The 26,650-nt window shown below is 38.0% G+C and overlaps 1 protein-coding gene across 9 annotated transcripts in view; it reads left to right on the plus strand.

The window, feature by feature from the left end:
- The window catches only part of KCNH7 (potassium voltage-gated channel subfamily H member 7), a 344,881-nt gene that overhangs the window by 288,032 nt on the left and 30,199 nt on the right, over positions 1-26,650 (plus strand). For 8 of the 9 annotated variants that reach the window (XM_087920066.1, XM_087920069.1, XM_087920061.1 and 5 more), the window contains 4 exons: positions 1,814-2,013; positions 18,811-19,063; positions 20,194-20,399; positions 25,307-25,406. In XM_087920066.1, the coding sequence (XP_087776192.1) occupies positions 1,814-2,013; positions 18,811-19,063; positions 20,194-20,399; positions 25,307-25,406 (759 nt within the window). The remainder of the gene's footprint in view (positions 1-1,813; positions 2,014-18,810; positions 19,064-20,193; positions 20,400-25,306; positions 25,407-26,650) is intronic. The other variant, XM_087920062.1, reaches the window with a different exon arrangement.

Here is a 26,650-nt window from a genome sequence, read left to right on the forward strand (position 1 = left end):
CAGTGCAAATGCTACGTGTTCCAAGTATGTGTTCAAAGCCACAAAGTCAAATGGTTTGCAGAACTGAAACTGAATCATAAATGAGGTCATCTATATTTTAGCCAGGCATATTTTTCTTGCTGCTTGTGATCATGCAGACTTGGGCAACTAGATGATTGGAATAAATAGTGGTTACATTTACTGATTATCATGTAAGGATCTCCGGGGTATCGGGTATATTTGATGGCAAGAACTGAACCCAAAATATTTTGTAGGCAAATTGTATATCCTGAGACTAGACTTTGCTCCGATATTCTAATATTTCAGCAGCTTGTATTGGAATCCGCACTGTATATCGGACATTAATACAATTGAGTGAGTCCAGAAGTATTTCATGAGAAGAGTATTACACTCCGCTCCTCACAACAGAATACCCTATATCACCAGGCTTGAAATTTTAGTCTTGGACAACCTTGAACTACTCCACCTACGGTTGGACTTAAGCGTAGTACACAAAATTATCTGCTATAATGTCCTACCAGTCAATGACTATTTCAGCTTCAACCGCAACAATACAAGAGCACACAACAGATACAAACTCAATGTAAACCACTCCAAACTTGATTGCAGAAAATACAACTTCAGCAACAGAGTGGTCAATGCCTGGAATGAACTACCTGACTCTGTTGTTACATCCTCAAACCCCCACTCCTTTACCCTTAAATTATCCACTGTTGACCTCACCCCATTCCTAAGAGGTCTGTAAGGGGCGTGCATAAGTGCACCATCGTGCCTTCCGTCCCTGTCCTACTGTCCCCATTTATTCGTACCTATTTCCTGTATTCTTACTCATGTTTATACTTATACCTGTTATCTTGTAAGCGATTGACAAATTAAATAAATAAATCTATTGGGGATCAATTATACTGGGTTCATCCTGCCCTGTCTACTCCCAAATCCACTCCATTTAGGAGATTCCTCAGAAGCAGAGTTGAGGGCAACTCAAGCAAAGTCCAGAACTCTGTTCTCGTGATGTTGGATGCAGTCCAATGAAAAGCAAAAGTTCTCTTCCGACCTTTAAATACTTTAAATGCTTAATGTTGTTTGGCCTCTCATATGACTTATGTCATCATTAAACTGTTAAAAACTAAACCGGGGTAATATTATAGTTTGTCATCGTTGACTCTGAGAGAGGCTAGCCAGTCTGTGTTTGAGTAGTTGGCATAATCGAGCAAGACCATACCAGGGGATGGGGGAGGGGAAAGCAGAGCAGCATTCTTGACATAAGACAGCCAAATAAAGATACTCTTTGGCAGATATTCAGAGGAAAATTCTTTTTTTTCTCTCACAGTGTTGCTGAAAAAATAACTTGACCCAATATCTAATAGCACATCTGAATTTTTGTTACTGAGACATGTTGGAACACGTTGGAAGTGGTGTCAATTACAGCTTTGTAGGAATTGTCCCATTGGCTTTAGGCAGAGTGATTCATCCAGTAATTGTAAACAACTTTGGGTACTTCTCATACCTGGCGTATTTTTAGAAATATTAGTAAACGGAGCATTAAGTTTTCATTCCATGATGTATGATCCTGTGCCTCTATGTGGCACCTGGACCAAGTAGCCAAGTCTGTGTACTTAATTGAGACAATCATTGTTTCCCAGTTTTTGCAATTTATGGCCAGGGGTACGTGTCCCTTTTAGTGCCCTCCTCTGTAAAATGTGGGGTTTTCGAAAACTATTCTATTACACATATTTTAAGCTATATCGGTAATTTTGTATGGGTACAATAATATTAACCAACCAGTTGTTTTCTTGTTTTATTTTAACCCCAGCATTAATGTATGCAAGCATTTTTGGAAACGTATCTGCAATAATCCAAAGACTATATTCTGGAACGGCACGGTATCACATGCAGATGCTTCGTGTGAAAGAGTTCATTCGCTTTCATCAGATTCCCAACCCACTGAGGCAGAGGCTCGAAGAATATTTCCAGCATGCCTGGACGTACACCAATGGCATCGACATGAACATGGTATGTACGTTTGCTTATAGCAACAATTGCACACAAACATGCACAAACCCAAATAGGGGAAAAAAAGAAAACAAAGCTTCATGCTAGCAAAAGGTTTTATTTCCAACCCTAACCACACTTCACTCTTTGCTAATATTGTTTTCTGTGGGTTTTATGTTTACTTAGCCCCTGTCCCTGAATTGTATTGGAAGTTGGGCAGCCGTGTACATTATTTTAATAAATAAATATCAAGTACTAACTGTACTAGCATAACACTTTGGAAAACAGCCAATTTTGACTGGAGGAAGTAACCTCCAGTCTTTAAATGTCAGTTGTACACAAAATATCTTGACAAAGATTGCATGAGCAATTATTCTAAACTGCTTACAAATCAAACCTTGCTCCATAAAAATGATAGCTGCAGGGTTTTTTTTGGTGAAAGTAACATAACTTCATACATAGTAGGTGCCAAAATATATTATTCCATGGATGATGGAAATACCATTCTACATGCCTTAAGGAAGATGCTTAAAGGACAAATTATACCATATAATTTGTAATTATGTATTTCCTTTTCTTTTTTTTTTCAATGGAAAGCCAACTCAAAAGCAGCAATTGAAAGAAGAATCCTAAAGTGAGGAGTTAATTCTTCCTTTTTGCTCATTCCAGGTCATGATATACTATGCACTTAGTTGGTTTTTATTTTCAGAGTAGCTGCTAGGGTTGTATAATACACAAAAATATGCACATGCAATTTTTTCAATTAAAAAAAAAGGCCAGGCAGAAAAATATCTATCATGCTCCGATGTTCTTCTGCTTTTAACCATCACATCCAAGGGTGCATTTCAATAAAATCAAATCTTCCACAGAAGAGAGGAGTCTGCAAATTCCTAAACAGTTTAATCCTAAATTAACCTGCTTTAAGTGTGATCCAAATGCCACCAATACTAAAGGACTTTGCTGTGGTAAAATTGATCCATCTGGTCAAGATTTGGATCCAACAGAGTGATAAAATATTTACCAATAAAGGATAATATGTGTAGCTCAGGGTTGAAATGAGGGGTTCTTGGTGATTTCTGAGCTTGGTAGTCTAGTACTGATGATGTTACCAAGTTTGGATAGTGAAATGTTTGCAAGAAAATAATGATGCTCAGGGAGCAGCAAGGACCCATGATAAAATAATTGCATTCTAGTTTAAATAAAAATCAAATTAACAGAGTTGGAAGGGACCTTGTAGGTCATCTAGTCCATGGGTGAATGAATGGATGAGGGAAGGCGTGTCCATTTTTTCCCCAAAATAGAGCCATTTGTTTTCTTTTTTTAAACAACCATCCATTTCTGAAATTGAAGCAAATCTCCAAAGCTGTTTGCCGTACATATGAGCATATGAGTATATAAGACTTCCAAAACCCATTAGGCAAATCTACCTAAATCCTTGGGTGTGTTGAAAATCGCCTTTTAAACTACAAATAAAACATTGATGTTGATATAAAGCACTGGCTCAAATATGTTTTAATGGCCCTGTTCTCACAGTCGATCTAATCATCTATGGCTCTAATCAGAGCCACCGTTTCCGTCACTGTGGGAATGCAGACTCACAGCTCCCTTTCTTCAAGAAAAACCTAATCTATCCCATGAGGCCTTCCATGTAAGCGTAGACTATGAACTCTTGCCTTTGAAGCTATAAATACTGCAACAAAAAATTGATTTAAACAAGATCACCATGGAAGATATTGCAGTTGTATGTTATCGTGAGCTGTAAACAGAAATAGCTTCGTGGAACTCTTGGAATCGTGCAGTGTTTCATATCTGATTCCAAAAGGTTCTTTAGAACAGTGGTTGCCAACCAGTGGGCCGGGGACCCACAGGTGGGCCAGGGACCACTGGTGGGCTGTGAGAAAATTTTGGTGGTCCGCAGAGAAATGTCACCCCATAGCAATTAATCCAGGCTGTGCAGGAACACAAGGCTGCACCGCCCACATAGCCCGTGGGAACACAAGGTTTGCGTCGCTTACATTGCGAACAACACGAGGTAGTGAGGGGAAGGGGGAAAGAGCGGAGGGAGGAACTTGCCCCACGTGCCTCACCTGGCCACTGAGCTGCTTCTTTCCACTTGTTTCTTCTTCTGCTTTTGGCTGCACACAAGGAAAACAGCCAAAGTCTTTCTTTCTCTCCCCCAAACTCTGCCAGAAATAAGTCTTTGGGACCCTGCAAGGCATCCTGCTCCAAGAGGCTGCGCCGGTGCGACAAGTCTCACAAAGGCTCATGTTTCTGGTGGAGTTTGGTGGAGAGAAAGACTTCTGCTGTTTTCCTTGCATGAAGCCAAAAGTCTCTCCCCCCCCTGAGAATGGAGCTGGAGATGGTATCCTGCGATCCCAAATAAAGAATGCTCGATTGGTAGGAAAACAGGGTGGGGGATTTTCCTGCAGACTTTTTTGGGGATTTTCCTAGAGTCTCTGGTCCGTGGGATTTAAAATTATGAGTTTGGTGGTCTCTGAAGTCCAAAAAGTTGGCAACCCCTGCTTTAGAAGGCCCAGGAGCAAACAATAAGTGTTAACCATTGCCTGCAATCCTTCAAAGCAGCTGCACTATTTCTTGGGACTGTACAGGAAGCCACCAAAGGCTGATGTGCAATCCTGAGTCTTTCAGGCGCTGCTTTTCAGCAGCCCCTTCTAGGAATCAGAACTGAAAAACCGCACAACCAACATCTTCCTCCTAAAATTACCACCCCAAAAGAAACAGGCATGGTTGTCTGCAGGTACCATTCAAGGAAATAAAATATTTTAGAAGGTGGACCAGTAAATTGAAAGAAAAAAAAAAGTTGCATTCAGCAGAAGGTATACAAATTACTTCCAGGGAGGTGTTGTGTTTCATTCCCTGTGCTTGATTTTTGACTCCCTAAGGCAGCTAATGGAATGGCTGATTTTTGTGCGATGGACTTAAAACTTGGAAAGGGAAGAATAATATCAAAAGGATTTTTTTTTACTTGAAGTGTCTTTTTTAAGTTGTGCTGTCAATATGAAAGCAATGATAAATATGCCAAATCAGGAAAACTCAGCATCAAAAACACCCTTTGTCAGAAAAACATCCTATTTCAGTCTAGTTTCTACAACAGCTAATATATACCTAGTTTACATTGAGAGAAAGTATATCGAAAACAGTGAAATTTACTTCTACATCAATGTCTAAAATGGCAGACTCAGTGCCAATATTCATGTGATCAGAATTACTAAAAGAATATAGCTAGTCCTCAACTTATGATCACAATTGAGCCCAAAAATTTTGTTGCTAAGCAAGACAGTTGTTAAATGGATTTTGCCTCATTTTAGGATCTTTCTTGCCTCAGTTGTTAAGTGAATCACTGCAGTTGTTAAGTTAGTAACAAGGTTGTTAAGTGAATCTGGCTTCCCCATTGACTTTGCTTGTCAGAAAGTCATAAAAGCTGATCACATGACCTTGGGACACCACAGTCATAAGTAAGAACCAGTTACCAAGCATCCAAATTTTGATCACATGGCCATGGCGATGCTGCAATGGTCATAAGTGTAAAAAATGGTCATCAGTCACTTTTTTCAGTGCTTTTTGTAACTTCAAACGGTCACTAATCGAATTGTTGTAAGTCGAGGACTACCGTATCAAATAAACTATTAAAGCTCTCAAAAGTTGCAATATGTTATTTGACTTGGTCTGAAACCAATCTATTATTTCTGAGGTTCTATCAAAGCCATATTTAGTATGCATTAAAAGAAGTGATATCTAGTCACTCCAATTAATATTGCTAAATCACTTAATGTTTGTTCAGCTGAATAGTACAAGGTGTAAGATTTGGTGTATCAAAAAGCAATCTTAAATGGCTTCTCATCTCATACTCATCAATATGCTGGGTAGGATGCCAGTTAACCACTCTAGTTGCTATTGCATGTACGTGAACAGGTATAAGATTCCTGCTTCAAATCCAAATGCAGCAGTAAACATAATTCAGCAGCGTTTTGTAATATAGTAGTTCTTATGTACTATATAGAAGTACTATAGTACTTCCATATATTTAGGAAAATAATTAAATGAATTTTAATGCAAGATTGTTGTACCAACTGTCTTTTATATGTTGTACTTATGAAAGATTTATCTTTTTCTTGTCTGCTTCATACCTTAATACATGGAATAACACCACCCACTGGTAAGAGCAGGAGGTATTTATATCCAATTTAATTCCAGTGTAAAATTGAATATCCCGTGTTAACTGTTGAGATTAAATTTATTTTAATGATTTCTCTTTCAAATAGTTTTTTTTTCCTTATTTACCAATGTGATTGATAAATTGACGGGCAAAATCAGGCTTGGGCAACCGAAAACCCCCAAAAACCACCTGAAATCTAAATTGAAAAATATTGTGAAGGTGCTATATTCATGGTCTATGGTTTAGCCCCTCATTTCCGAATAAAGCCATCATGCCTATCGCTCTATGCTTTCAGTTGTGTTAGTGTTTTTTCATTCCCACTCTGTGCATGTTAGTAGCAAACATTTAAAGAATTTTCTTTCTCTTGGATCCATATGCAGATGAGTTGAACTCACATATTCTTTGAATCATTTAAGCATATGTTGTGATTAATCATGAAAAACCTCCCACCTGTCTTCAGTAGCAATTAGCAGACTTTCTGAGATTCAAAAGGGATCGTTTGACTAGCCTGAGATGTTTGTTGCCAGGATCATCATCATCGGCTTTTAATGACCCTTTAATCCCTTGCGGGGTGGAGTCTGGGTGGAGCTAGCAGAGTGTTTTAATGGCCAGATGCTCTTCCGATCGCCAGTGCAGATATATTCTCAGTGTGCCCAGAGAGAGAAATATCTGCCTCTACCTAGAATTGAACTCACAGCCTCCTGATTGTGAGGCGAGAGCTCCACCTCGAGTATGTTTCTGGCCAGGATGAGTTGTGAAAACTGAGTCTAGTCTGGTCTAAAGAAAGAATAGTTTCTGCTGTGATATGTTAATGCATGCTTTGTGTAATTATATTCACTGTGAATATTATGAAGAGCTATTTAAAATGCTTAATACTTTTTCCTTACTGTATTCCAAATGACTGGTTGATCCAAAGAATGGTATCTTCAAACAAATATAGGCTTAGAATATAATGTGTGTGTGTGTGTGTGTGTGTGTTCGGGTCTTTTCCCATGTAAGGTTAAGAGTATCTTGGCAACATTTCAGCAAGGTCCCACTCAAGAACCTCACCGAAACTTTGCCAAGTGTGTGTATATATATATATATATATTCTTACGTTTTGCGGGTACTTACATGTATGGTATTCAGCTTTGTTTGGGTATTTTCCCACGTCATTGTAGTTGTGCTTTAAAGTTGTAGCAATGTTTGCAGAATCTCATCTGCCACAGAAGCCCGATGATGGCAAATGAGATTCTGCCGAAACGTTGTATAACTTTAAAAGCACAACTATAATGATGTGGAAAATACCTGAACAGAGCCGAATGCCATACATGTAATACCCGAAAACTTAAGAAAAATATATATATATATATATATATATATATATATATATATATATATATATATATATATATAAGTTTTCTGAGGTTCTCGCGGGTATTTGTATGTGGATCTTTGGTTGTTGGGTTTCTCCCGAAGATTCGAGTATCTAGGCACGTTTCGATGAAGTCTCATTCATCATCTTCAGGCTTCTGTCTTGGCTCTGCTTCGAAGCAAGAGCCGAAGACAGAAGCCTGAAGATGATGAATGAGACTTCATCGAAACGCTTCCTAGATATCAATCTTACGCGAGAAACCCACAACCAAAGATCCATATACACACACACACACACACACACACACACACATACATACAGGATTTGGGATTTGGTTTAATCATAGTCCAAATTGTGAAAAGGAACACATTTTAGGTTTTCTCTTAGAGGACCACTAGTGAGTAAATGAACTACCACATGACCAATGGAAAAGAAGTGTCCCCAAAATGAACAGAGAATGCAGGGAACTAGAGTTATTCAGCCTACCACAATACCTGGGAAACTCTAGAGCAGATCATAAAAAATTGGTTTGTTCACAGAAAAACACGGCAAACTTTTTAAAAATCATCACACAAAATTTTCTCAAGGAAAAAGCTTGGCAGACTGGCCTTATTTAGCAGACCGTGGGAATGCTGAATACATACCTTGATTTCACCAAAACATTTGATAAAGTATCCCATAGTATTATAATTAACAAGCTATTTAATCATGACTTGAATGGCATGCCAATTAAAGTGAATAAATAGCTGGCATAAAAGTCATTCTTAATAGGTTTTCATCAGTAATTTCTTATAAAAGTAATGTGGGACATTTAATGAGATTCAATTTTTTCAATCTCACATTCTGCACTATTCAGTATTTTAATGAAAAATGCTTCTCAGATGACATAAAATTATCAAGTACTCTGGAAGACAAGTGAAATTTGGAATAGATTAGAGACATAATCTGAGGGAAAAAATAACAGGCAATAATATAGTTAGGAAATAGGACTAAGACACACAAATATAAGCTGAGGAATGCCTGTCTGATAACAGCACCTGTAAAATTCATTTTGGAATAGTGATTGACTGCAAACTGAAGGTGAATCAATAGCATTAAGAACGTAGAATTGTAGAAATAGACTTTCCAAAACACCAGAAGAAATACTTCCACTTTGTTCAACACTGATTAGACCTCACCGATGTATCATATTTTTTAAAAGAATTAAAGAAGGATTCTGACAAACCAAAACAAGTTCTAAGAAGGGCAATGGGCCTGATCAGAAAACTACATGTTAATTCCTATGAAGAAAGACTGAGGAAACTAAAGGAGGAAATGATAGCATTCTTCAAATACTTAAAAAGGTGCTGTACATTTCATTACTAAACTAGATTACATCATCAGTGCCTGATGATGTTAATCTATTTGGATAATGTAACATCTACAAGAAAATAACCAAATTCAAGAGAACATGAAGGACCTCACAGTGGGAACTATTCTCCCATACTGATAACTTTCTAGAGGACTTGAAGATCTACTTTTCCCAGGCCTTAAGGTAAAGTGATTGGAGCCTCTTATTAGTACTGTGTTGGCTGGATGCACCATCTTGCTTTTTATCTGCTGTTACTTATTTAGGGTGTTTTAACTGTTGTACCATTTTTGAATGGCACTGTATTTTATTTTCTTTGTTAAATTGTGAGCTGCATTTTGGAGTCAGGTGGGCCTAAATCAAAGAAATGCAAATATGTTTGCACTTCTCCTTCTAATTCTCTGTCGATATATCAGATTGAGTTTATTATAATTCCAATTCACTTTGGTTCATCTTGTCTACTTTGCTGTATCCATTCAGCATTGATTAGTTTGCATGCTGTTCCTTATAAAGACACAATCTGGGGGAGAGTCATATGTGTGTTTCCTTTCCTGATTTTCATGTTTCCGTGGTCTTCCATACATCAAGTCAACCAAACTGATATTACAACTTTAGAAAGATTAAAATGTAAAATACACTTTAGCAGATTCTGAACATATTTTAGTTTTTTAAAATGTTAGTGGAATGCCTTAGTCATGCTGGTTTGTGAATTCTTTTATATAACAGGTAGAGCAATAGCCATTATAATTAATAATTTTGACCCATCTTTATTGCCTAGAAATCCCTTTATACACTTACCTACGTGCTGAATGATACAAAAGAATAGCACAATTTTACATAACCCAAGTTAGACCTGTCTGATTGTCTGAGTATATTCCTATAAAATGATATTTATGTTTCAAAAGGCTCAGATAACCATCTTTTGATGCCAAAAGGCTCTCTAGTATGGTATAATGCAAACATAATAAAGAATAATGAGATATTATAAAGTTTAATGCGGTCAAACCAGTGAAACCTCACAAATATCGAACAGAAAAACCACATTGGGTGACAATTGAAATGATAAGTGGGGAAAAATGGTGGTCATTGAGATGCTTGTATTTATACCTTTGTGACTGTGCCACATCATGTCAGGCAAATAGCAGTTACTGAGACGACTCTTTATCAGTAACTACAGTACCTTCTCTGTTAAAAAGAAGAACTGATAAACTTGTTGAATTTCACAGCTAAACAGTCCAATAAATCGATGAAAAGGTTCATCTTGCTGCTTAAGGCTGCACTCCTAAGCATTCTATTCTGAGTGTAAGCCCTTGGAAATTGGATAGGGCTTATTAACAAGCAAATATGAGTGCTTACTACAAATACCACAATCAAATCAACGCAATTTGGAAAACAGATCGTTTGATTTATGGAAAAGTTTATGAAGAAGACGTATTAACAACCCCAAGATTTATTTTATGATCAAAATGCAAATATTTTGTGACAGTTCTGGTAGATAGTACACTGTTTAAATTCAATGTTCTATGGATGTCACTACAGGAAGGCAATAGAAGAACACTGAAATAAAATTCAAAATGAATGTAATTCCTTATAAGAGTTTCCTTTTAACAATTCTTCCTTTCTTTTTATTAGCTTATAAAGTAAGCCATATTTCTATCGCAGTGTATAATTGAAGTTTTCATCTTTTAAGTCTGTCTTCATCTCCATCATCACCTTCTATATGCCGTCTTCCAACTTTACAGAATCAGATATAGATGGAATGAAGGGTCAGATATTATTACCTCTGGTACTTTCAATTTATTCGCTGAATTAGCCTTCTAAATTCTGGCAGACAGACAGACAGATAAAAAAAATCAATTTCCTCTGCAATGCAGTGTTCTTGCAACTGAGAAATAAGGTTGCATTGAATTTAATAACAGTGATACAATCCTTATTTGAAGTATATAAAACAATAAACTGTTCTAAAGAGTGCTAAAATATAGCGCAAAGGTTCTGCTTTCCTCTCTCCAAATCGCATATATTGATCCTTGCAATCTATTTCTCATAAAATCAGTGTATATACAGTTTCAATGGCAAGAGAAAGGAGCTGCTCTCTGCAGAGCCCTAAAGAAAGAACTCTCTACCCACAAGAGGTTAGGATTTCTTCTTCTATTTCTGCCTTCCTCTGTGAAGTCACCTTCTAAAAACATTTCCACAAATACATTTTTTTTAATGTTAGAGTCGCTTTAATCTAAATTGTCTTTTCCTTCCTGCGTCTGTACTCCTTTTCATCTGACAATCTTGTGCTAATTACGATAGTTTTGCATCCTATATAACATGCACAATTTCTTAGCCACTTTGAGCAGCTTATTTTGATTGGGAAGGGCAGGAAGATACACTGTTGTGTACGTCGAACATAAACAATCAGGAATGACCACTTATAGTGAGATGCATCTGAGTAGTTACCCATGGAATGTGGTAGGCTGGGTTCCTTTGGGCTCCTATAAAGGGACTCCCAACTCTTCTCCACAACCCTACTATTTATCTACCCACAGCTCAGAGGAAGATGCTTCTGCCAATCCTTTCCCAATAAAAATCCCTCTCGGCCCTGTTTACTTAGAAGGAGATAAGTGGCAATTCTCTTTCCAAGAGTCGCTTGGAAAATATACTGTAACTGGGAGGGAATAAACGTGCGCTAAAAGCTATACTTCCTTTCTCCTTCCCAAGAGAGAGCCACTGATTCATTAAGCAATCAAGCCTTGATCATATTCATCAAGATTAAATACCATAGAAGGAAGTTGAGAGGCAGAAAAGAAATTATTTTGGAAGAGGGTGATTTTGTCCTCCACACCCACAGCCAGAATGTTTCATAAACAGTCCCCAAACCAGTGGTGGGATTCAAATTTTTTTTACTGCCGGTTCTGTGGGCATGGCTTGGTGGGCATGGCAGAGGAAGAATACTGTAAAATCTCCAGTCAGAGGTGGCTTTTGCCAGTTCTCCAAACTATTCAAAATTTTCACTATCGGTTCTCCCAAACTGGTCAGAACCTGCTGAATACCACCTCTGCCCCAAACGAAATTCCCCAACTCCAATAACAGTCCATAAAATAAGTTACTACTCAGAGCCCCTCTCTGAGGGAAAAATATGAATAAATAAATATTTTTTTCCTTTTAATGACCCTGCAATCCCTTGCATTGGGGTGAAGTGAATGGAACTGAGCATTATTTTCTCTTTGTGCCCAGAGAGAGAAAATTCTGCCGCAACCTTGAGGGTTTTTTTAGGGATTTATTCTTGGTGGATTTCTCTATGGCTTTATTTGGATTGACGGATGTAGATTTTCCTTTTAACTTTTTCAGCGTCTGAATCTCTTGCTATTCCCCCTATCCCCAACATCACTACAGCAGTTAATTATGAACACGGGTCTGATCTGATGGAGCAATTTTCTTTTAGATATATTGTACCGCATGGTTTTTGGTAATGGCAGAACCGTTACAATCAACGCAATTTATAAAAGTGCTTAAGACTACAGCCTTCATTACTCATCTTTTGCCACTTAAAATTTGCAAATACACACTCCCTGAAAGAGTAGGTCATCCCTATCCTGAGTGAGAGGATGTGGAAGCTGTAACTCACGCCCCCATCACCATCAGAATAAACTACTGCAGCGTTCTCTGCATGGGAGTCCCCCTGAAGACCACTCAGAAAGTGAAATTGGTCAGAATACAGCTGTCTGTGCTGGCAAGGGAAGCCTTCTGCAGCCATATATCATCCAAACTGCAGGCATCGCATTGGCTTTCCTGCAATTTTTTCTGCATACTGTAAAAGTGATGGCTTTAACCTTGAAAGCTTTCGTGATTTGGCTCCCAGATACCTGTATGACTTCTTTCTCCAGCTAGCCTGGGGTCCAGTCAATATGCCGCTCCTAGTTTGGAATGCTGTGTATCCCTTGTGTAAAAAAAAAAATTAAGATCATTAGTGATCCTTAGCCAGTGTTTCTCAATGATCAAGTCCTACTTGATAAAACAGCCTTTGCCTGACCCTTGTGCTTATTTGAAAATCAGTGAAAAGAGAACTGTTCCAGACAGCTTCTGAGGCATGATGTTACCTGGCATTGAGTAGGATTATCATTTTAGCTGCAATAATTTAATAGGTCTTTGTAATTATATTGTGCCTTGTGTTCTATAACAAAAAAAGCCACCGTAAAGCACAAGATTTAGTGGTATACCAATGTGATAAATACATCCAAATACTCTGTAAGAAAAGAGGCCTTTTAATGGGAAAGATAACTTTACAAAATGTCCAGTATTTTATGCTGTTTGTGGGATCCGTTCTAAACGTTCATACATTCAGTTGAAATGGATGACAACTCAGCAAAGGTTAAAAAAACATTATGCTGCTAGAATTGGTCCGGTTGTCTACAACTGAATAAAGAATAAATAAGGTTATATTGCTAGAGAAGTTTATAATCCCAAATGCTGAGCCTTTATTAACATTTTTTTTATGATCGGGGTATTTTTTTTAAAAAAGTGCAGATTAATTGCTTAGAGAAGCAGAACCAAGTTAATTGCATCTGTTGTTTATTAGGTATAGCTGACTCCTAGCTGCCTAAGAAGACTCTTCTAGTTTGAAGTTATTTTTTCCCTTTTGCCAATTTGGTGTGGGGTGATAATGTTCTGAGCAGGAATGCCATTCCAGGGCAGTTGAGGTGAGAAGAAAAAAATAAGGGGGTGGGAAATCAAATTCGTTTCCTTTGGATTTTAAACTGAGATTACTTAATGTTGCCTTCAAGGAAGTTGCACTTCCCTAAATTTTGCAATGCAGTTCTCTATACGAAGAGCAATGTGTAAAAAGATTATAAGAATCACAACAAGTCTAGCATCCAGGATAAAACACACAGAAAAAAGTGTATATACTAGTTAAACAAATACAAAGATTTTGTATTTAATAAAACCATTAGCAAAATAATTACATATGTAATAGTTTCACATTCATTTATTCCAAATGTCTAGAAACAAGTTGCAGGAAAATTAAGTGAATTTTCAAGTCAAGGAACATATCTAAAATGTAAGGAAAGGTAAAATAAACCAGTTTTTGCAAAGATAAGAAACGGAAAGAAACTGCTTCGGGCCCCATTTTATCACTTCATTGCAGTGCTCATACTTTGGATTATTTCACTGGTTCTTTATCCTTCGGATATAAAAGGATTTAAAAAATTCTTCGGAACTTGTCATAAACAGTTGAATGGATTCAACATGCAAGGCCCGTTTTTGTTAGGGTGCTTGAACTCTACAAATATGAAACTCATTGAGTTGGATCCAAATTTCTCTGAACTGGAATCAGTCTTCTTCAGGTAGAAGATCATTTTCAACTGTTTTTTTCCTCCGCTTTATAGAGGTGGTATTCATTCAGTTCTGACCAGTTCTGGCATACCACTATCGAAAATTTTGACTGATTCAGAGAACCGGCAAATACCACCTCTGTCTGGCCCCACTCTCTTTTTTTTAAATAAAGTTTTATTTGGGTTTTCACACATACAAAATACAAGTAAAACATCTTTTTTGAAAATAGCATGGTCCCGGGTTGAACTTCTTTATACAGACACAAAACTCAATTTCATGTTCCTTTTTGTGTTCTATTCCATATCTTATACTATTCTACATTTTCTATATAGTTTTTCCCCTCTTTTAATTTTCTCAATTTTATTTTGATTATCTCATCTCAATTCAAATCATTATATTTATACTTTTGTCTGTTCTGTTTCAATTTCATATTATCTTTTCTCATTAAACAAATTTTCTCCTGTAGTTACTAATTGGAGTAAGACACCTTTATATCTTTTAATTACATCCATTCAACTCTTATTTAAACTTCAATATATACCTTAAGGTTATGACCTTCAATATAATACATAATATATAACTTCCAATTGAATTCTGCTTGGTACATTCTTATAATACACACTATATTCTTTAAAAAAAGATTATAAATATATGTAATTATAAACTCTCATTCCATTCCAATTCAGTTCTATCATTAATAATCATTCAAGTCTTAACATCTTTAACATTTCTTTTCAATTAAATATAATATTTCCTTAAAGACACATATAATCTCCATAATTAATTTTTCCCTTATTTCTCTTCACATATGTTTTGTAAATCATTAAATATTCATTTTGTTACATTTATTTATTGACAAGCATCTTATGTACCTTTGCAGAATCCCTTTTTCCATTAAATTTTCACCCATTATCTCTAAATAGGCCCTGTTTCTCTATATTTTGTTTCTGTCCCTTATCACTTCTTTTCCTTTCTTTCTTCCCTCTCATCTTCTCCCTCCCCTTTTTACCCCCTTGTCTCTCTACATCTAATTTTCTCTTCTGCATTTCCCTCTTCTGTTGCTTTCTGATTTTATACTTATTTTTCACTCTTTTGGGGGGGGGAAGTTGTTTTTCCCAATCTTAAACTTTCCATTCTCTTTCCTCTCCTTTCCTTTTTCCCCCCACCTAAGATTACTTATTCATTAAAGATGGCTTTTTCTTTGTCGCAATCTTCTTGTTCTGCAGGCATTTCTTGTTGTTTCTCATAATTCCAAATCTCCATTTCTAAAAACTGAAATATGAAGCCAAAAGAACCTCTCCCTTCTTGTGCATCTTCTTTGTACTTTTTAAGTTCCATTTTCAGTTCTTCTAAAAGTAGAGCCATTTTAAACAGTTTTAAACAACCACCCGATTGATTTTAGTCATTCAAATACAATAACCAGAAATCCAGAAATCATCAAGAAATCCAAATAGTCCCGAGTTATTTCTTCTTATTTCTTTTTCCACTTTCTCTTCCTGGGGTTTTTGTTGTGATATTTCAGTTAAAATGTATCTTTTGGAAGTCTTGTTGAGATTTTGCTGTAAATTCTTTTTAATTCCAGGCAGTCTCCTCCCTTCCAGATCCTGCCCTTTTATTCTTTTATTCTTTTTGTCTCTTTTCCTGTTTTCAAAAGCTTTTGATTGTCCAGAAATCTTTATTATCCCTTTGACTTTTTATTTTCAGCATTAAATGCCTATTAATGTCAAAGTGGATTTTTTTCCAATTTCTTGCTTAAGTCTCTTAGCTGTCAGTATAGGAAAAGGAGAAAAAAAACCAAATCTTTTCCCCTGTCTCTCTCCTTCGCAGCTTAAAAATCTTCTTAGGGAACAATGTTATTGGTTTTTTTTTAATAGTTTCAATTCCAGGGTACCTTATTTGTTGCTTTTGCTGTTTGACCTGGTCAATCAAAACTTTCTCTTCTTATCTTCCTCCTGCACATTCTCTTCCGGTTGAGTTCTTCTTTGTGGTGGCCATTTCTGACCACCACTACAACCGCCTTCAGGAAAGGGAGTAATGGCCAGCTGGGGAGGAGAGATGCAGCTCTCCTCTACCCTGCAGGCAGTCTCCCCCCTCTTCACCACCTCTACGGGGTGGCTTAGCCCCGAAACCAGCTGGCTCGGGGCGCTCCAACAGCGAGCACGGATCAAAGCCTCGCAGAGACGAGGTTTTGATCTGTCGCCGAAGAGGCTCAAACCGGAAGTCTGGCTGGCCTCACTCTTACCTCTCCTATATTCTGTTGTTTATTGCCTCAGCTGATTCATGTGGCAGAGTGGATTTCTGCACCTCAGCTGAGCTAAAAAATCCAGCACAGCTCACCATCGTTGATAAAGAGGGCAATTAATCTCTGGGCCCTTTTCACGTGTGTGCGAAATGTGTGTTTGCTGCGTACGCGTGTTAGGCATTGTATCTGTACCAGCGTTGATTCAGAGGGCAGTCCTGCGCATGCACGCACAAAGCTTTCTGAACCGGTAAGCAAATGTTTTGAAACTCACCACTGGTCCTTACATTTCCTGAAAATCCATATTGGGCCTTGCCTTTTGAATGGTACAAGAGATGGTGCTGGAGACTTAAGGAGGAAAGAGTTATTGGGGAAAGCATCAGAGTCCATCCTTCAGCAGGAATGGTGAATTGCGGGGAGGGGAGAGAGAGAAGGGATTTTTGTAATTAGAGCAGTCCTTCGGGTTCCAGAGTCAGAACTCAGTTGTCACAGCACATACATGTAGTCCTCATCTTACAACCACAATTGACACTGGGACCTCTGTTTCCAAGGAATGCAGTCATTAAGTGAGTTGGGACCGATTTGACCAGATCATTATGATTTAAAAAGAGTAAACACAGTTGATTGATAATAAATGGCTTCAGCCAACCACTAACCATGAGTGAAAAAAAAAGTTTTTGTGTTATCATTCATATTCTCTGAAAAATGGCCAAGAAATCATAAATTATGCCAGAGTATGTAAACTTATGAGCACAACTGTAGGTAGGTAGATAGATAGATAGATGATGGATGGATGGATGGATAGATAGATAGATAGATAGATAGATAGATAGATAGATAGATAGATAGATATAGATAGATGACGGATAGATGTAAAATCTCATTCTATTTGGGTCGCAAGCTAAAAAGTACTTCTTCTCAGCTTTTGCACTTCAATTGAGCTCCCCTTTGTAATACACAGGTGATATAGGGAAGAAAGGTTCAAGGTTCAGATCGTGCAGCTATTGTTTGAGAGGGAATTGCAATCCTTCTCTCCTGGGCTCAGGAGCATAGCTTTGCCTTCGGAGAGTTCACAATGGTGTTTTAGAACTTTGAATATGAGTTGTTACCAGAGATGGATTGATCTATTTCATAATCAACAGAAGGCAGTTTGTGTTTGTGTGTGTGTGTGTGTGTGTGTGTGTGTATTTCTTCCCTTGAAGCAGACCTAGCAAAATAATTCATGTTAAGCTACCATTAGCAATCAAAGGAAGTGTCTCAGTGCAGCTTAGCGGCATCAAAGGAACTGCTGGAGTAAGGGTTGGAGTAAGGGAAGGAAGAACCAGATTCCTTGATCCTACCTGCTGCTGTTCCATTAATCAGGATCCACCTCTGCCACAAGCAAAAGCATTCTTTGCTTCTTCTAAAAGTGGAGATGTTTAACCTACATCAAGCTCAGTCTTTTGCAGCAAATAACCCGCTGCTTTCATAAATCTTCCAATTAAGCGAAGTCAACTCTGTGCCTCCTCCGTCTGCTCGTTTTTCCTACATCAGGGACCCCACCCCCAACCTCAAAAGGAAACTTTTCTTGGACCTGACCTGAATCAGTGCTACCTGGGGAAGTTTCCTCAGAAGCCAACGCAAAAGAAAGACACACTTTTTGAAGCATTGCATCAGCATCATCATTAGTTGGTTTCCTTTGATAGGACTACAGGATTCTTTCTTCCAACGCAAGCTGGCTCCATGTCTTTGAGTCACTGAAACATATGTCTTTTTCATCCTACTCCCTTCACATGACTCATGATTCATCCCACTCCTCTCACATCCTGCCCCCTAAGGTTCAGTCTCTTTCCAATGTCCTTGGGGAGCACAGGCTTTCCATTTTAGCATGACCAGAATTCATGCCCTACCTTCCAAAAGGTAGGCCTATCACCAGTGACATATCAAATTAGGAATCCAATTCCGGACATAATAGCAATAGCACTTAGACTTATATACTGCTTTACAGTGCTTTACAGCCCTTTCTCAGCAGTTTATAGAGTCAGCATTTTTCCTCCAACAATTTGGGTCTTCATTTTACCGACCTTGGAAGGATGGAAGTCAACCTTGAGTCTGGTGATAACTTTCTAGCGAGCTACAGTATGTAGTTAGAGATCCGATTCTGATTACTTTGATCCAGCTAGCTAAATAAAAGAACATCCTGTGACTGCAACCTATATCAAACATGAATGCCTTTACCCATATCAGTGCTACCAGTCAAATTTCTGATTATATTTTGACCTCCGTTGTATTACACATCTTGTGCCAATTTATTTGGCACCTGATTGAACAAGGAAATGATATTCCCAAACTATAGGCAAAGTAGCTAGGTTGTACTTAAACTCTTACGTTATCTTCATCAGGTCCTAAAGGGATTTCCAGAATGTTTGCAAGCTGATATCTGTCTCCATCTCAACCAAAGTTTACTTCAAAACTGCAAAGCTTTCCAGGGCGCGAGTAAAGGGTGTCTCCGGGCTCTGGCTATGAAGTTTAAGACTACTCATGCACCTCCTGGGGACACACTAGTCCATTGTGGTGATGTTCTGACTGCACTTTACTTCCTTTCCCGAGGCTCCATTGAAATCCTCAAGAATGACATGGTTGTAGCAATTCTTGGTAAGCATTCAGAAATACCATTCATTTAATTAATACCATTCATTTAATACCACGTGGAAATGTTTAACGATTTGATCAGCAATTGTTCCTTTTTAAGAGCAGAATTGGTATTGCATATTAGAATGAATAAAAAAAGAATATGCATAAGTGTCATACTGAATCCAATATGAACCCCTTTTCTTTTCATAAAGTGTAAATTCTGCAAAATTTAGAGAAAAGGAATATGTCACCAAGTGCAGAAAAACAGGCAGAGCTGAGGGGTGGAGTTAAACATGCCATCAGTTTAGAATCCTTACATTGCCACAAACAATCTAAGCCCAACTTCTCTTGAATTCCATTGATCCTTATTTGGCATCAGATGAGAGCCAATAGAATTCAAATGGGGTTGGATTTGGATTGTGGCAATGTAAGGACTCTAAGCTTATGACACATTTAACTTCCCTCCCCAAGCTCTGCCTGCTTTTCTCCTACATCAAGCAGTTAAAGCAACCCTAGGTGCTGGCTCTTCGGAAAGCAACTACTGTAATTTGTCAAAACAAAATTAAGCTTAATTTATATTAGGATCAGATGTGTACTACTACTATGCTAGCGGAAAAATACATCTCCACTGTCTAGATATTCTGAATTACAAAATAGAGAAAAGGCATAATAGTGATGAAACTTCAGTGCTCATCCTTTAGGGAGTGCCAACAATTATTGCCATAATTTCCCACAAGAACCTGATAGTAGGAACATGTTTGCAGCAACACCTCAATGTCAGAACTCAACCATCCTTACTTTCAAGGGTTTGAATCATCATAGTTTTACAGGGATCTTTTATGAGGATTATAAATAATCGCAGTTTTATCTCTAGAGGTAAAAGCCCAATGAATTCTGTTTAGGCACTAACAACCTTCTACAAAAAATGGCATCCATTAGATAAATATGGGAAAGACTATAATGATCGTGGGTTGTGTTATTCTCTTTTGTTAGTGAGATTTTCAGAGAGGAAGATTTTTTTTTTTACAGGAAAAATAAATAACTGTTGGTTAAACAATCATTTGTAGACATTTCTGTCTTCTTTTTTAAGAAGAGAGACAAATGCGAATTTCTTATAATTACCATGCTTTTCTGTACCATTATTGTTACAGGCAAAAATGATATTTTTGGAGAGATGGTCCATCTTTATGCAAAACCAGGAAAGTCAAATGCCGATGTGAGAGCACTAACCTACTGTGACTTACATAAAATCCAGCGAGAAGACTTATTAGAAGTTTTGGATATGTATCCTGAATTTTCAGACCTGTTTCTCACCAATTTAGAACTCACTTTCAACTTGAGACACGAAAATGCAAAAGTATGTTAATTACAGTGTTTGGATATCCTTTCATTTCCCAATAAAAATGAAGGTTTTCTTTTTATTCTGTTCAGTCCTGTCCAAACCCTGCAGTTTTCTTGGCAAGGTTTTCAGAAGGGGTTTGCTTCCTTTCTAGCTTGATGAAATTAAGGCAAAAACAACGTTTACATATTGTCTAGAAAAGAGGTGTCAAACTCGATTTCATTGAAGGCTGCTGTTATGTTTGACCATGGGAAGGGCATGGCCAGCTCAACATCATTTGTGTTGGAGACACCTGTGGTAGCCCAGGCAGGGCCGGAGGGATCCTCCTGCAACCCTAACCCACCCAAACTCCATTTTTGCTGGCAGAAGCACCACAGGACGGTTCGCTGTTTCCAGGGTGGCTCCGTGGGCCAGATCTAAGCACCCTGTGGGCAGGATCCGCCCTCTGGGCCTTGAGTTTGATACCCCTGGTCCAGAAAGATAAGAAAGAAAGAAAAATATGTTCTGTCACCATAATAAAAATTGATGATGAAAGATAAATATTAGCAAAGAAAAAAACCCTAGTAAAATAATTTCCTTTTGCATTGCTTATTTATTTTCATGATAAGGGATGAGAGCATGAAGAACATGCTGCTTGATCGCAGATATATTGATCATAGATACATACATAGATTGATACATAGAAACAGGTAGGAAAAGGCAGTTATGCAGTATATTAATATCCAGCAGAGAAAAGAACAGCAATTCTATTACATGACATATTTAGAAACTAAGCACATCGTAAATAAGATTATCCATGCCTCAATTTTTTGAAGTAATGTACCCACAATCTGAAAGGCAATCTCAGTAAAGACAATGACTCTCTCTATCTCTCCCTATTCCTCTCTCTCCCTCTCTATTTATCTATAATGTAACATTACTACCTAAATTATTTTGGTTGGTAGCCATATATTTCCCGTTGCTTGTAGTCTCTGCTTCAGTCTGCATATAGTACATTTCTTCTTCTTTTCTGTTTCCATAATCATCTCAATTTCTAATCCCAATACAGGCTAGATCAGTGGTGGCAAACCTTTTTCGGCTCCCGTGCTGATAATTGCGTGCATGGTCATGTGCTCACGCTCACCTGCCAGCACCCAGAAGGCAATGCGTGCTGGCCCCCCACTCCCTGCACATGTGCGCACCATCCCTCTGCCGTGCACCATGAATCTCTGCACATGTGTGAACAATCCCCTTGCCACACACCACGCATCTGCACATGAGCATACAATCCCCTTGCCGTGTGTTGCTTGTCTGTGCATGTGCACGTGATTCCTCTGCCATGTGCCGTGCGTCTCTGGGCATGCGTGTGCAATCCCCTTGCCATGCCTCACTTGTCTGTGCATGCGCATGCGATCACCCCCCTGCATGCCACGCATCTCTACACATGCGTGCATGATCACCCCCTGTGCACCATCCATCTGTGCATGCATGCGCAGGTGCCACGCATCTCTGCACATGAATGTGTGATCTCTGCATATGCCTCGCGTCTCTGTGCATGCGCACATGTCTTCCGTGCACTCCCTGCCCTCCCCGTGCATGCGCACCAGATACCCGACAATCAGCTGTCAGGCATCGTTGTGCATGTATGCGCAATGGAGCTTTTCCAGGCGAGCTCTTGCATGCCAGGGGAAATGGCTCTGCATGCCACTTCCAGAACATGTGCCATAGGTTTGCTGTCATGGGGCTGGATGTTTCTGCACTGCCTATCCATGCAACATAGTACCTTAGACGTTGCAGGAGGTCAAATTAGGATTCCAATAAATAGCAAAATGTTAAGCACTCTTTGGCTGTTTTTCCTTAAACACCCACAATTTAAACAGCTTCTGCTCATATATAATGTTTTTTTTTTCATTCCTTGCTCCCTGACATCTTTACTTTTATCAACCCTTGGGACCCAGTTGGATAGAACCTCTTGAGTTGTTCCCAGGGGTAGGATCCGACAGGGTTAACTACAGTTCGGTCATTTACGAGATTCGGTGATTTACTATGTGCTTCCCTGCACTCTGCCTGGGGCTCGCCTGTAAATCGTCATCAGCATGCTGTGTGCAGAGAAGCAGCCTTTCAAAAAGGCCTTTTTTCCTGCTTTTTTAACTGCAGCTGTGCCTCGCACGACAGCTGAAGTTGAAAAAAATCAGGAAATAAAGGTCAGGTGGGCAAAAACATTAGCAGACATAGAACCGGTTCTATGTCTGCTGCTCTTCAGAGCTACCGGTTGTGACCAAGCTGAGAATCAGAAAACCTTCCACTGAATAGGCTTCATGTAACCAGTTCTTGGCACTCAACCCTGCATTTAACCAGAAAGAAAAAAAAAATGTCAAAATATTTTTTCTTCAGTGAATTAAGGAATTGCAAAGAAAAGGCTTTGGTCCCCCCCCCACGTGACCGGGACCCAGACCCGGAGTGGAATTGGAATTGAAGAAGGGTACCGGAGGCAATTAGAGGAGTAGAAATTATGAAGAGCAATTTAAGCAATTTGCTGTGTTTAGCTGTGAGAAAAGCCAATTGAGAAGAGGTATGATAGTACTCTTCTAATGTGATGTCACACAGAAGATCAAGGCCTTTCTTTTTATCTCAGCATGCAGGATGCAAAAACGTTTAATTTGCATTACAGAAAAAGCATATTCCAGAAGACTGTTGCAAAATGGTACCTAGCAGTAAAAGCAGGCTGACAGTGGAACCAATGACCTAGAAATAGATAATCTCCCCTTCATTAGATTCATTCAGGCAAATACTAGTCAGCCATGTATTGAGGATGAGTCCTGTATACTACGGTATATTCTTGAGAATCTAACAGGCCCCTTCTAATTCTACAAATCACAGAAAGATTCTAGGGAGGAAGAAAGTGCTAACTTTTCTTTTAGTCTCCAAACAAGGGGAAGAATATAAAGAATTGTAAGGCTCATGTCAATCTAAAAAAAAAAAAAGTAGAGTGAATTTACAATATAAATGCAAACGACATGATGAATGAAGGTCTCATAAAGTGAGAGTTCAATTACATATCTTTTTAAAAACCCATTATTGAGGAGCACTTAACTAGACCTAGTTAAATCTGTAGAGTAACAGGGGAACATTACAATTTTGTCAGACCAAAAAGTTAGGTTAAACAGAAGCTCAATAACCATTTTGTACATCCGTTTTCTCCAATGTGGGTTCTGTCCATATCTTTAAACAAACGTTTCTAAAATTCTCAGCATTTCCTTAGTTGGGTAGGATGTAGATGTAGAAATGTTGTTTGAGTTTGAGAAATGCTGATCTAGAGAATATCTACATTAGGCAAAACTGCTATAAATTGTAATCGGTGTTTTACTGAGCAGTGGGTTTACTAAATACATGGGGATGACTTATTCTCCAAAACACCTGAGGGTAGGACAAGCAGCAATAAGTGGAAGCTCACTAAAGAGAGATCCAATCTGGACTAAGGAGAAATTTCCTGTCAAGGAGATTATAAATATTTTAAGATATATAAGACCCTTAATCGATGGATGTTTTCAAGAAAAGATTGGACAACCGTTTGTCAAGCATGGTATAAGGCCGGGGTCTTCAAACTTGACAGCTTTAAGATTTGTTAACTTCAACTCCCAGAATTCCTCCTCCACTCATGTTAGCTGAGGAATTCTGGGAGTTGAAGTCCACAAGTCTTAAAGCTGTCAAGTTTGAAGACCCTTGGTATAAGGGCTCCTATCTTGGACAGAATGTTAGACTAGAATACCACCAAAGTGCATTTCAGCCCTACGATTCTATGACTTATCAAGATAATGGCACCTATAGAGCTAGTATAATGTAGTGGTTAGAAACTGGGAGAGTTAACTTGCGCAAAAGGCAGCTAGTGACCTTGGGCCAGTCATTCTATCTCAGCCCTAGAAAGGAGGCAAGGGCAAACCACACTAAACTTCTCTAAGAACTTTTGCCTACATCTTTCCTGTATTGAGAAGACAGATGTGATCAGTCTTGCTTTCTATCTTCTGTTCTCTTTTTGTTTTCTTGTTCTATTCTGTTTCTGTTTAGTGAAAAATGACTATGCATATCTCAGAAATTATCGACAAAGAGCAGAAATAATTATAAGAAGAAATGGCACTTACCAAGATAAAAGCTGCTTTTTCAGCTATGAAAGTCACATCTCTGTCATTGGCTCAATGATAGAAGGAAAAATTAGACAGAGACAAAAGACCATATAATTTTATCTGCTTTATTGCTATGTAGATCAACTTTTATTACTGTTATTGTGTAATTAAACATAGCTAATTATAATTTACTACTGCATTACTGTCTGAAGTAATAAACAATCTATAAGAGGTTGTTTTCCATTTTTTCTTCACTGGCTTATTTCTGAGAACATTCTGTTTTAAAAAGAATAAACAACTTTAAATAGTAATTCAGAGAACAAGATGTAAAGGGGACTTTAATTAACATTCTAGTGCTTATATCAACATTCTTTTTTTAAAAGAGACACCTCCTCTTCAATATTACACAGACATCTAATATAAATTGTGAGTCTTACTCAGAAAAGGAATTACTACTATTAGTTTTTTTTTTGTTTTGCATATAGACAAAATATTGGGCATTGGAATGTTCTATTCTTCCTAGGAGAAATAGGAGACAAACCATCCCTCTAAATTCTCCATACTCTATTCTTTGTGGAGGCTGGGAAAACCTGACCCTCCAACAGTGCAGAACCATACCTGGTGCCAAGGCTACTTTCCTTCCCCACTTTCTAGGATCAATAGCTCCCCATGGTTCTAAAACTTTCTGTCTATAGAAGTAAGTTTTCCACCTATGGACAGTAAAGATCTGGATCCATCTCAAAGTAAACTAATGAAGAGTTGTAAATAAATAAAGTCAAATGTCTCTAATCTATCATATACTGTATGGACATCTTCTTTTTCAAGGCTGATCTTGCAATAAGGCGACAGACCACAAGTGATTCGGATGGAGACAATGGTAAACTCCGAAGAAGGAACTTGTCTTTTGAAAGTGACATGGATAAAGGTAAGGATGTCTTTATATACTAAATGATGTTTTTTGAAAGGATAATCACATAAACCTATACTAAATTTGTCTTAAGCCTCAGAGGTCATTGTAGTGTGCTCAAACATCTTAGTACACAGATAGAACCAATATCTTTTCATCTGGCAAAAAATGCCTATTTGACTTACATTTCTTTTACTGCATTTCCATATACATTTACTTGGGAATAACTCCCATTGGATTCAGTGGTGATTATTGCTTAGTAGACATGTGCAATTTCAAGGTTAATGAAATTAAACAGTTAGGGCTTTCCCCTTATTGCCCTATAAATCCTAATTGGATGCATTTCTGAAAGATTGATACAGTATAAAACATGTTTTCCAAGTTGCCTGTATCCTATACAAAAAACTTTTACCTCAGTATCTTATTGTTGATAAGTACCGTGTTATCTGTTTCATCAAACGACCTCTCTAAAGCATGAAGCCAAAAGAAAAGAGGCAACAAAATCTTTCAAGAAAATGCCTTCATAAACTATTTAAAGTCCTCTTCCCTCCCCCCCCCCCACCACCAATTGAGAAATTGTTGACCAAGATTATGTCCCTGGGTGACCTTCAGTAACTAATAAATATTAAAACATGCTGAAAAAGAGAAAGTAACTTTCTGGCCTTTATCCATTATGAATTTTTAATAGAATTTTTTTCAGGATGCCACATAAATTACTGCTATGACTTCACTTCTCCAAGGGCTACACTGCTGATGTACTAAGAACACTAGAAGTCAGCAAAAATTAACTTGACTCCTGACTTTCCCATCTGTAAAGGGAAAGACATGTTTCATTTGTAAAACAAACAAATAAACAGTTACGAAACTATGAAGACCCTGTTGGAACAAGAGCTATATCTCCACTATTTTATGGGAAGCAATCCTTCACTTCCGTTTCAGAGAATACATAAATACCAAAAATGCTTTTACTGTCTCTGCCTCCAGGAAATTCAGTCTATTCTTATGTTGGTTTTTGTCTACTAAGCCATGTCCAGTACAAACGGAAGTACTTTACATCTAGACCAATTTTCATCATTTTAGATTCTATCAGAATGGGGTATCACATAATATAACCAGGTGTTGGTTTTAACCTATAAAATCCTTTATAGTTTGGTGCTCAGATACATGCAGGATTTTCTGCTCCATTCAATGTTGGCCAGACTGATTAGATCAACCAGGCATTTGGGACTTTCAGAAGGTTTTGGGGCACTGGTGGGATTCAA

This window comes from Pseudonaja textilis, chromosome 1 (assembly GCF_049901715.1).
Source record: "Pseudonaja textilis isolate UNSWEBS1 chromosome 1, rPseTex1.2, whole genome shotgun sequence".
NCBI classification, from domain to species: Eukaryota; Metazoa; Chordata; class Lepidosauria; order Squamata; family Elapidae; genus Pseudonaja; species Pseudonaja textilis.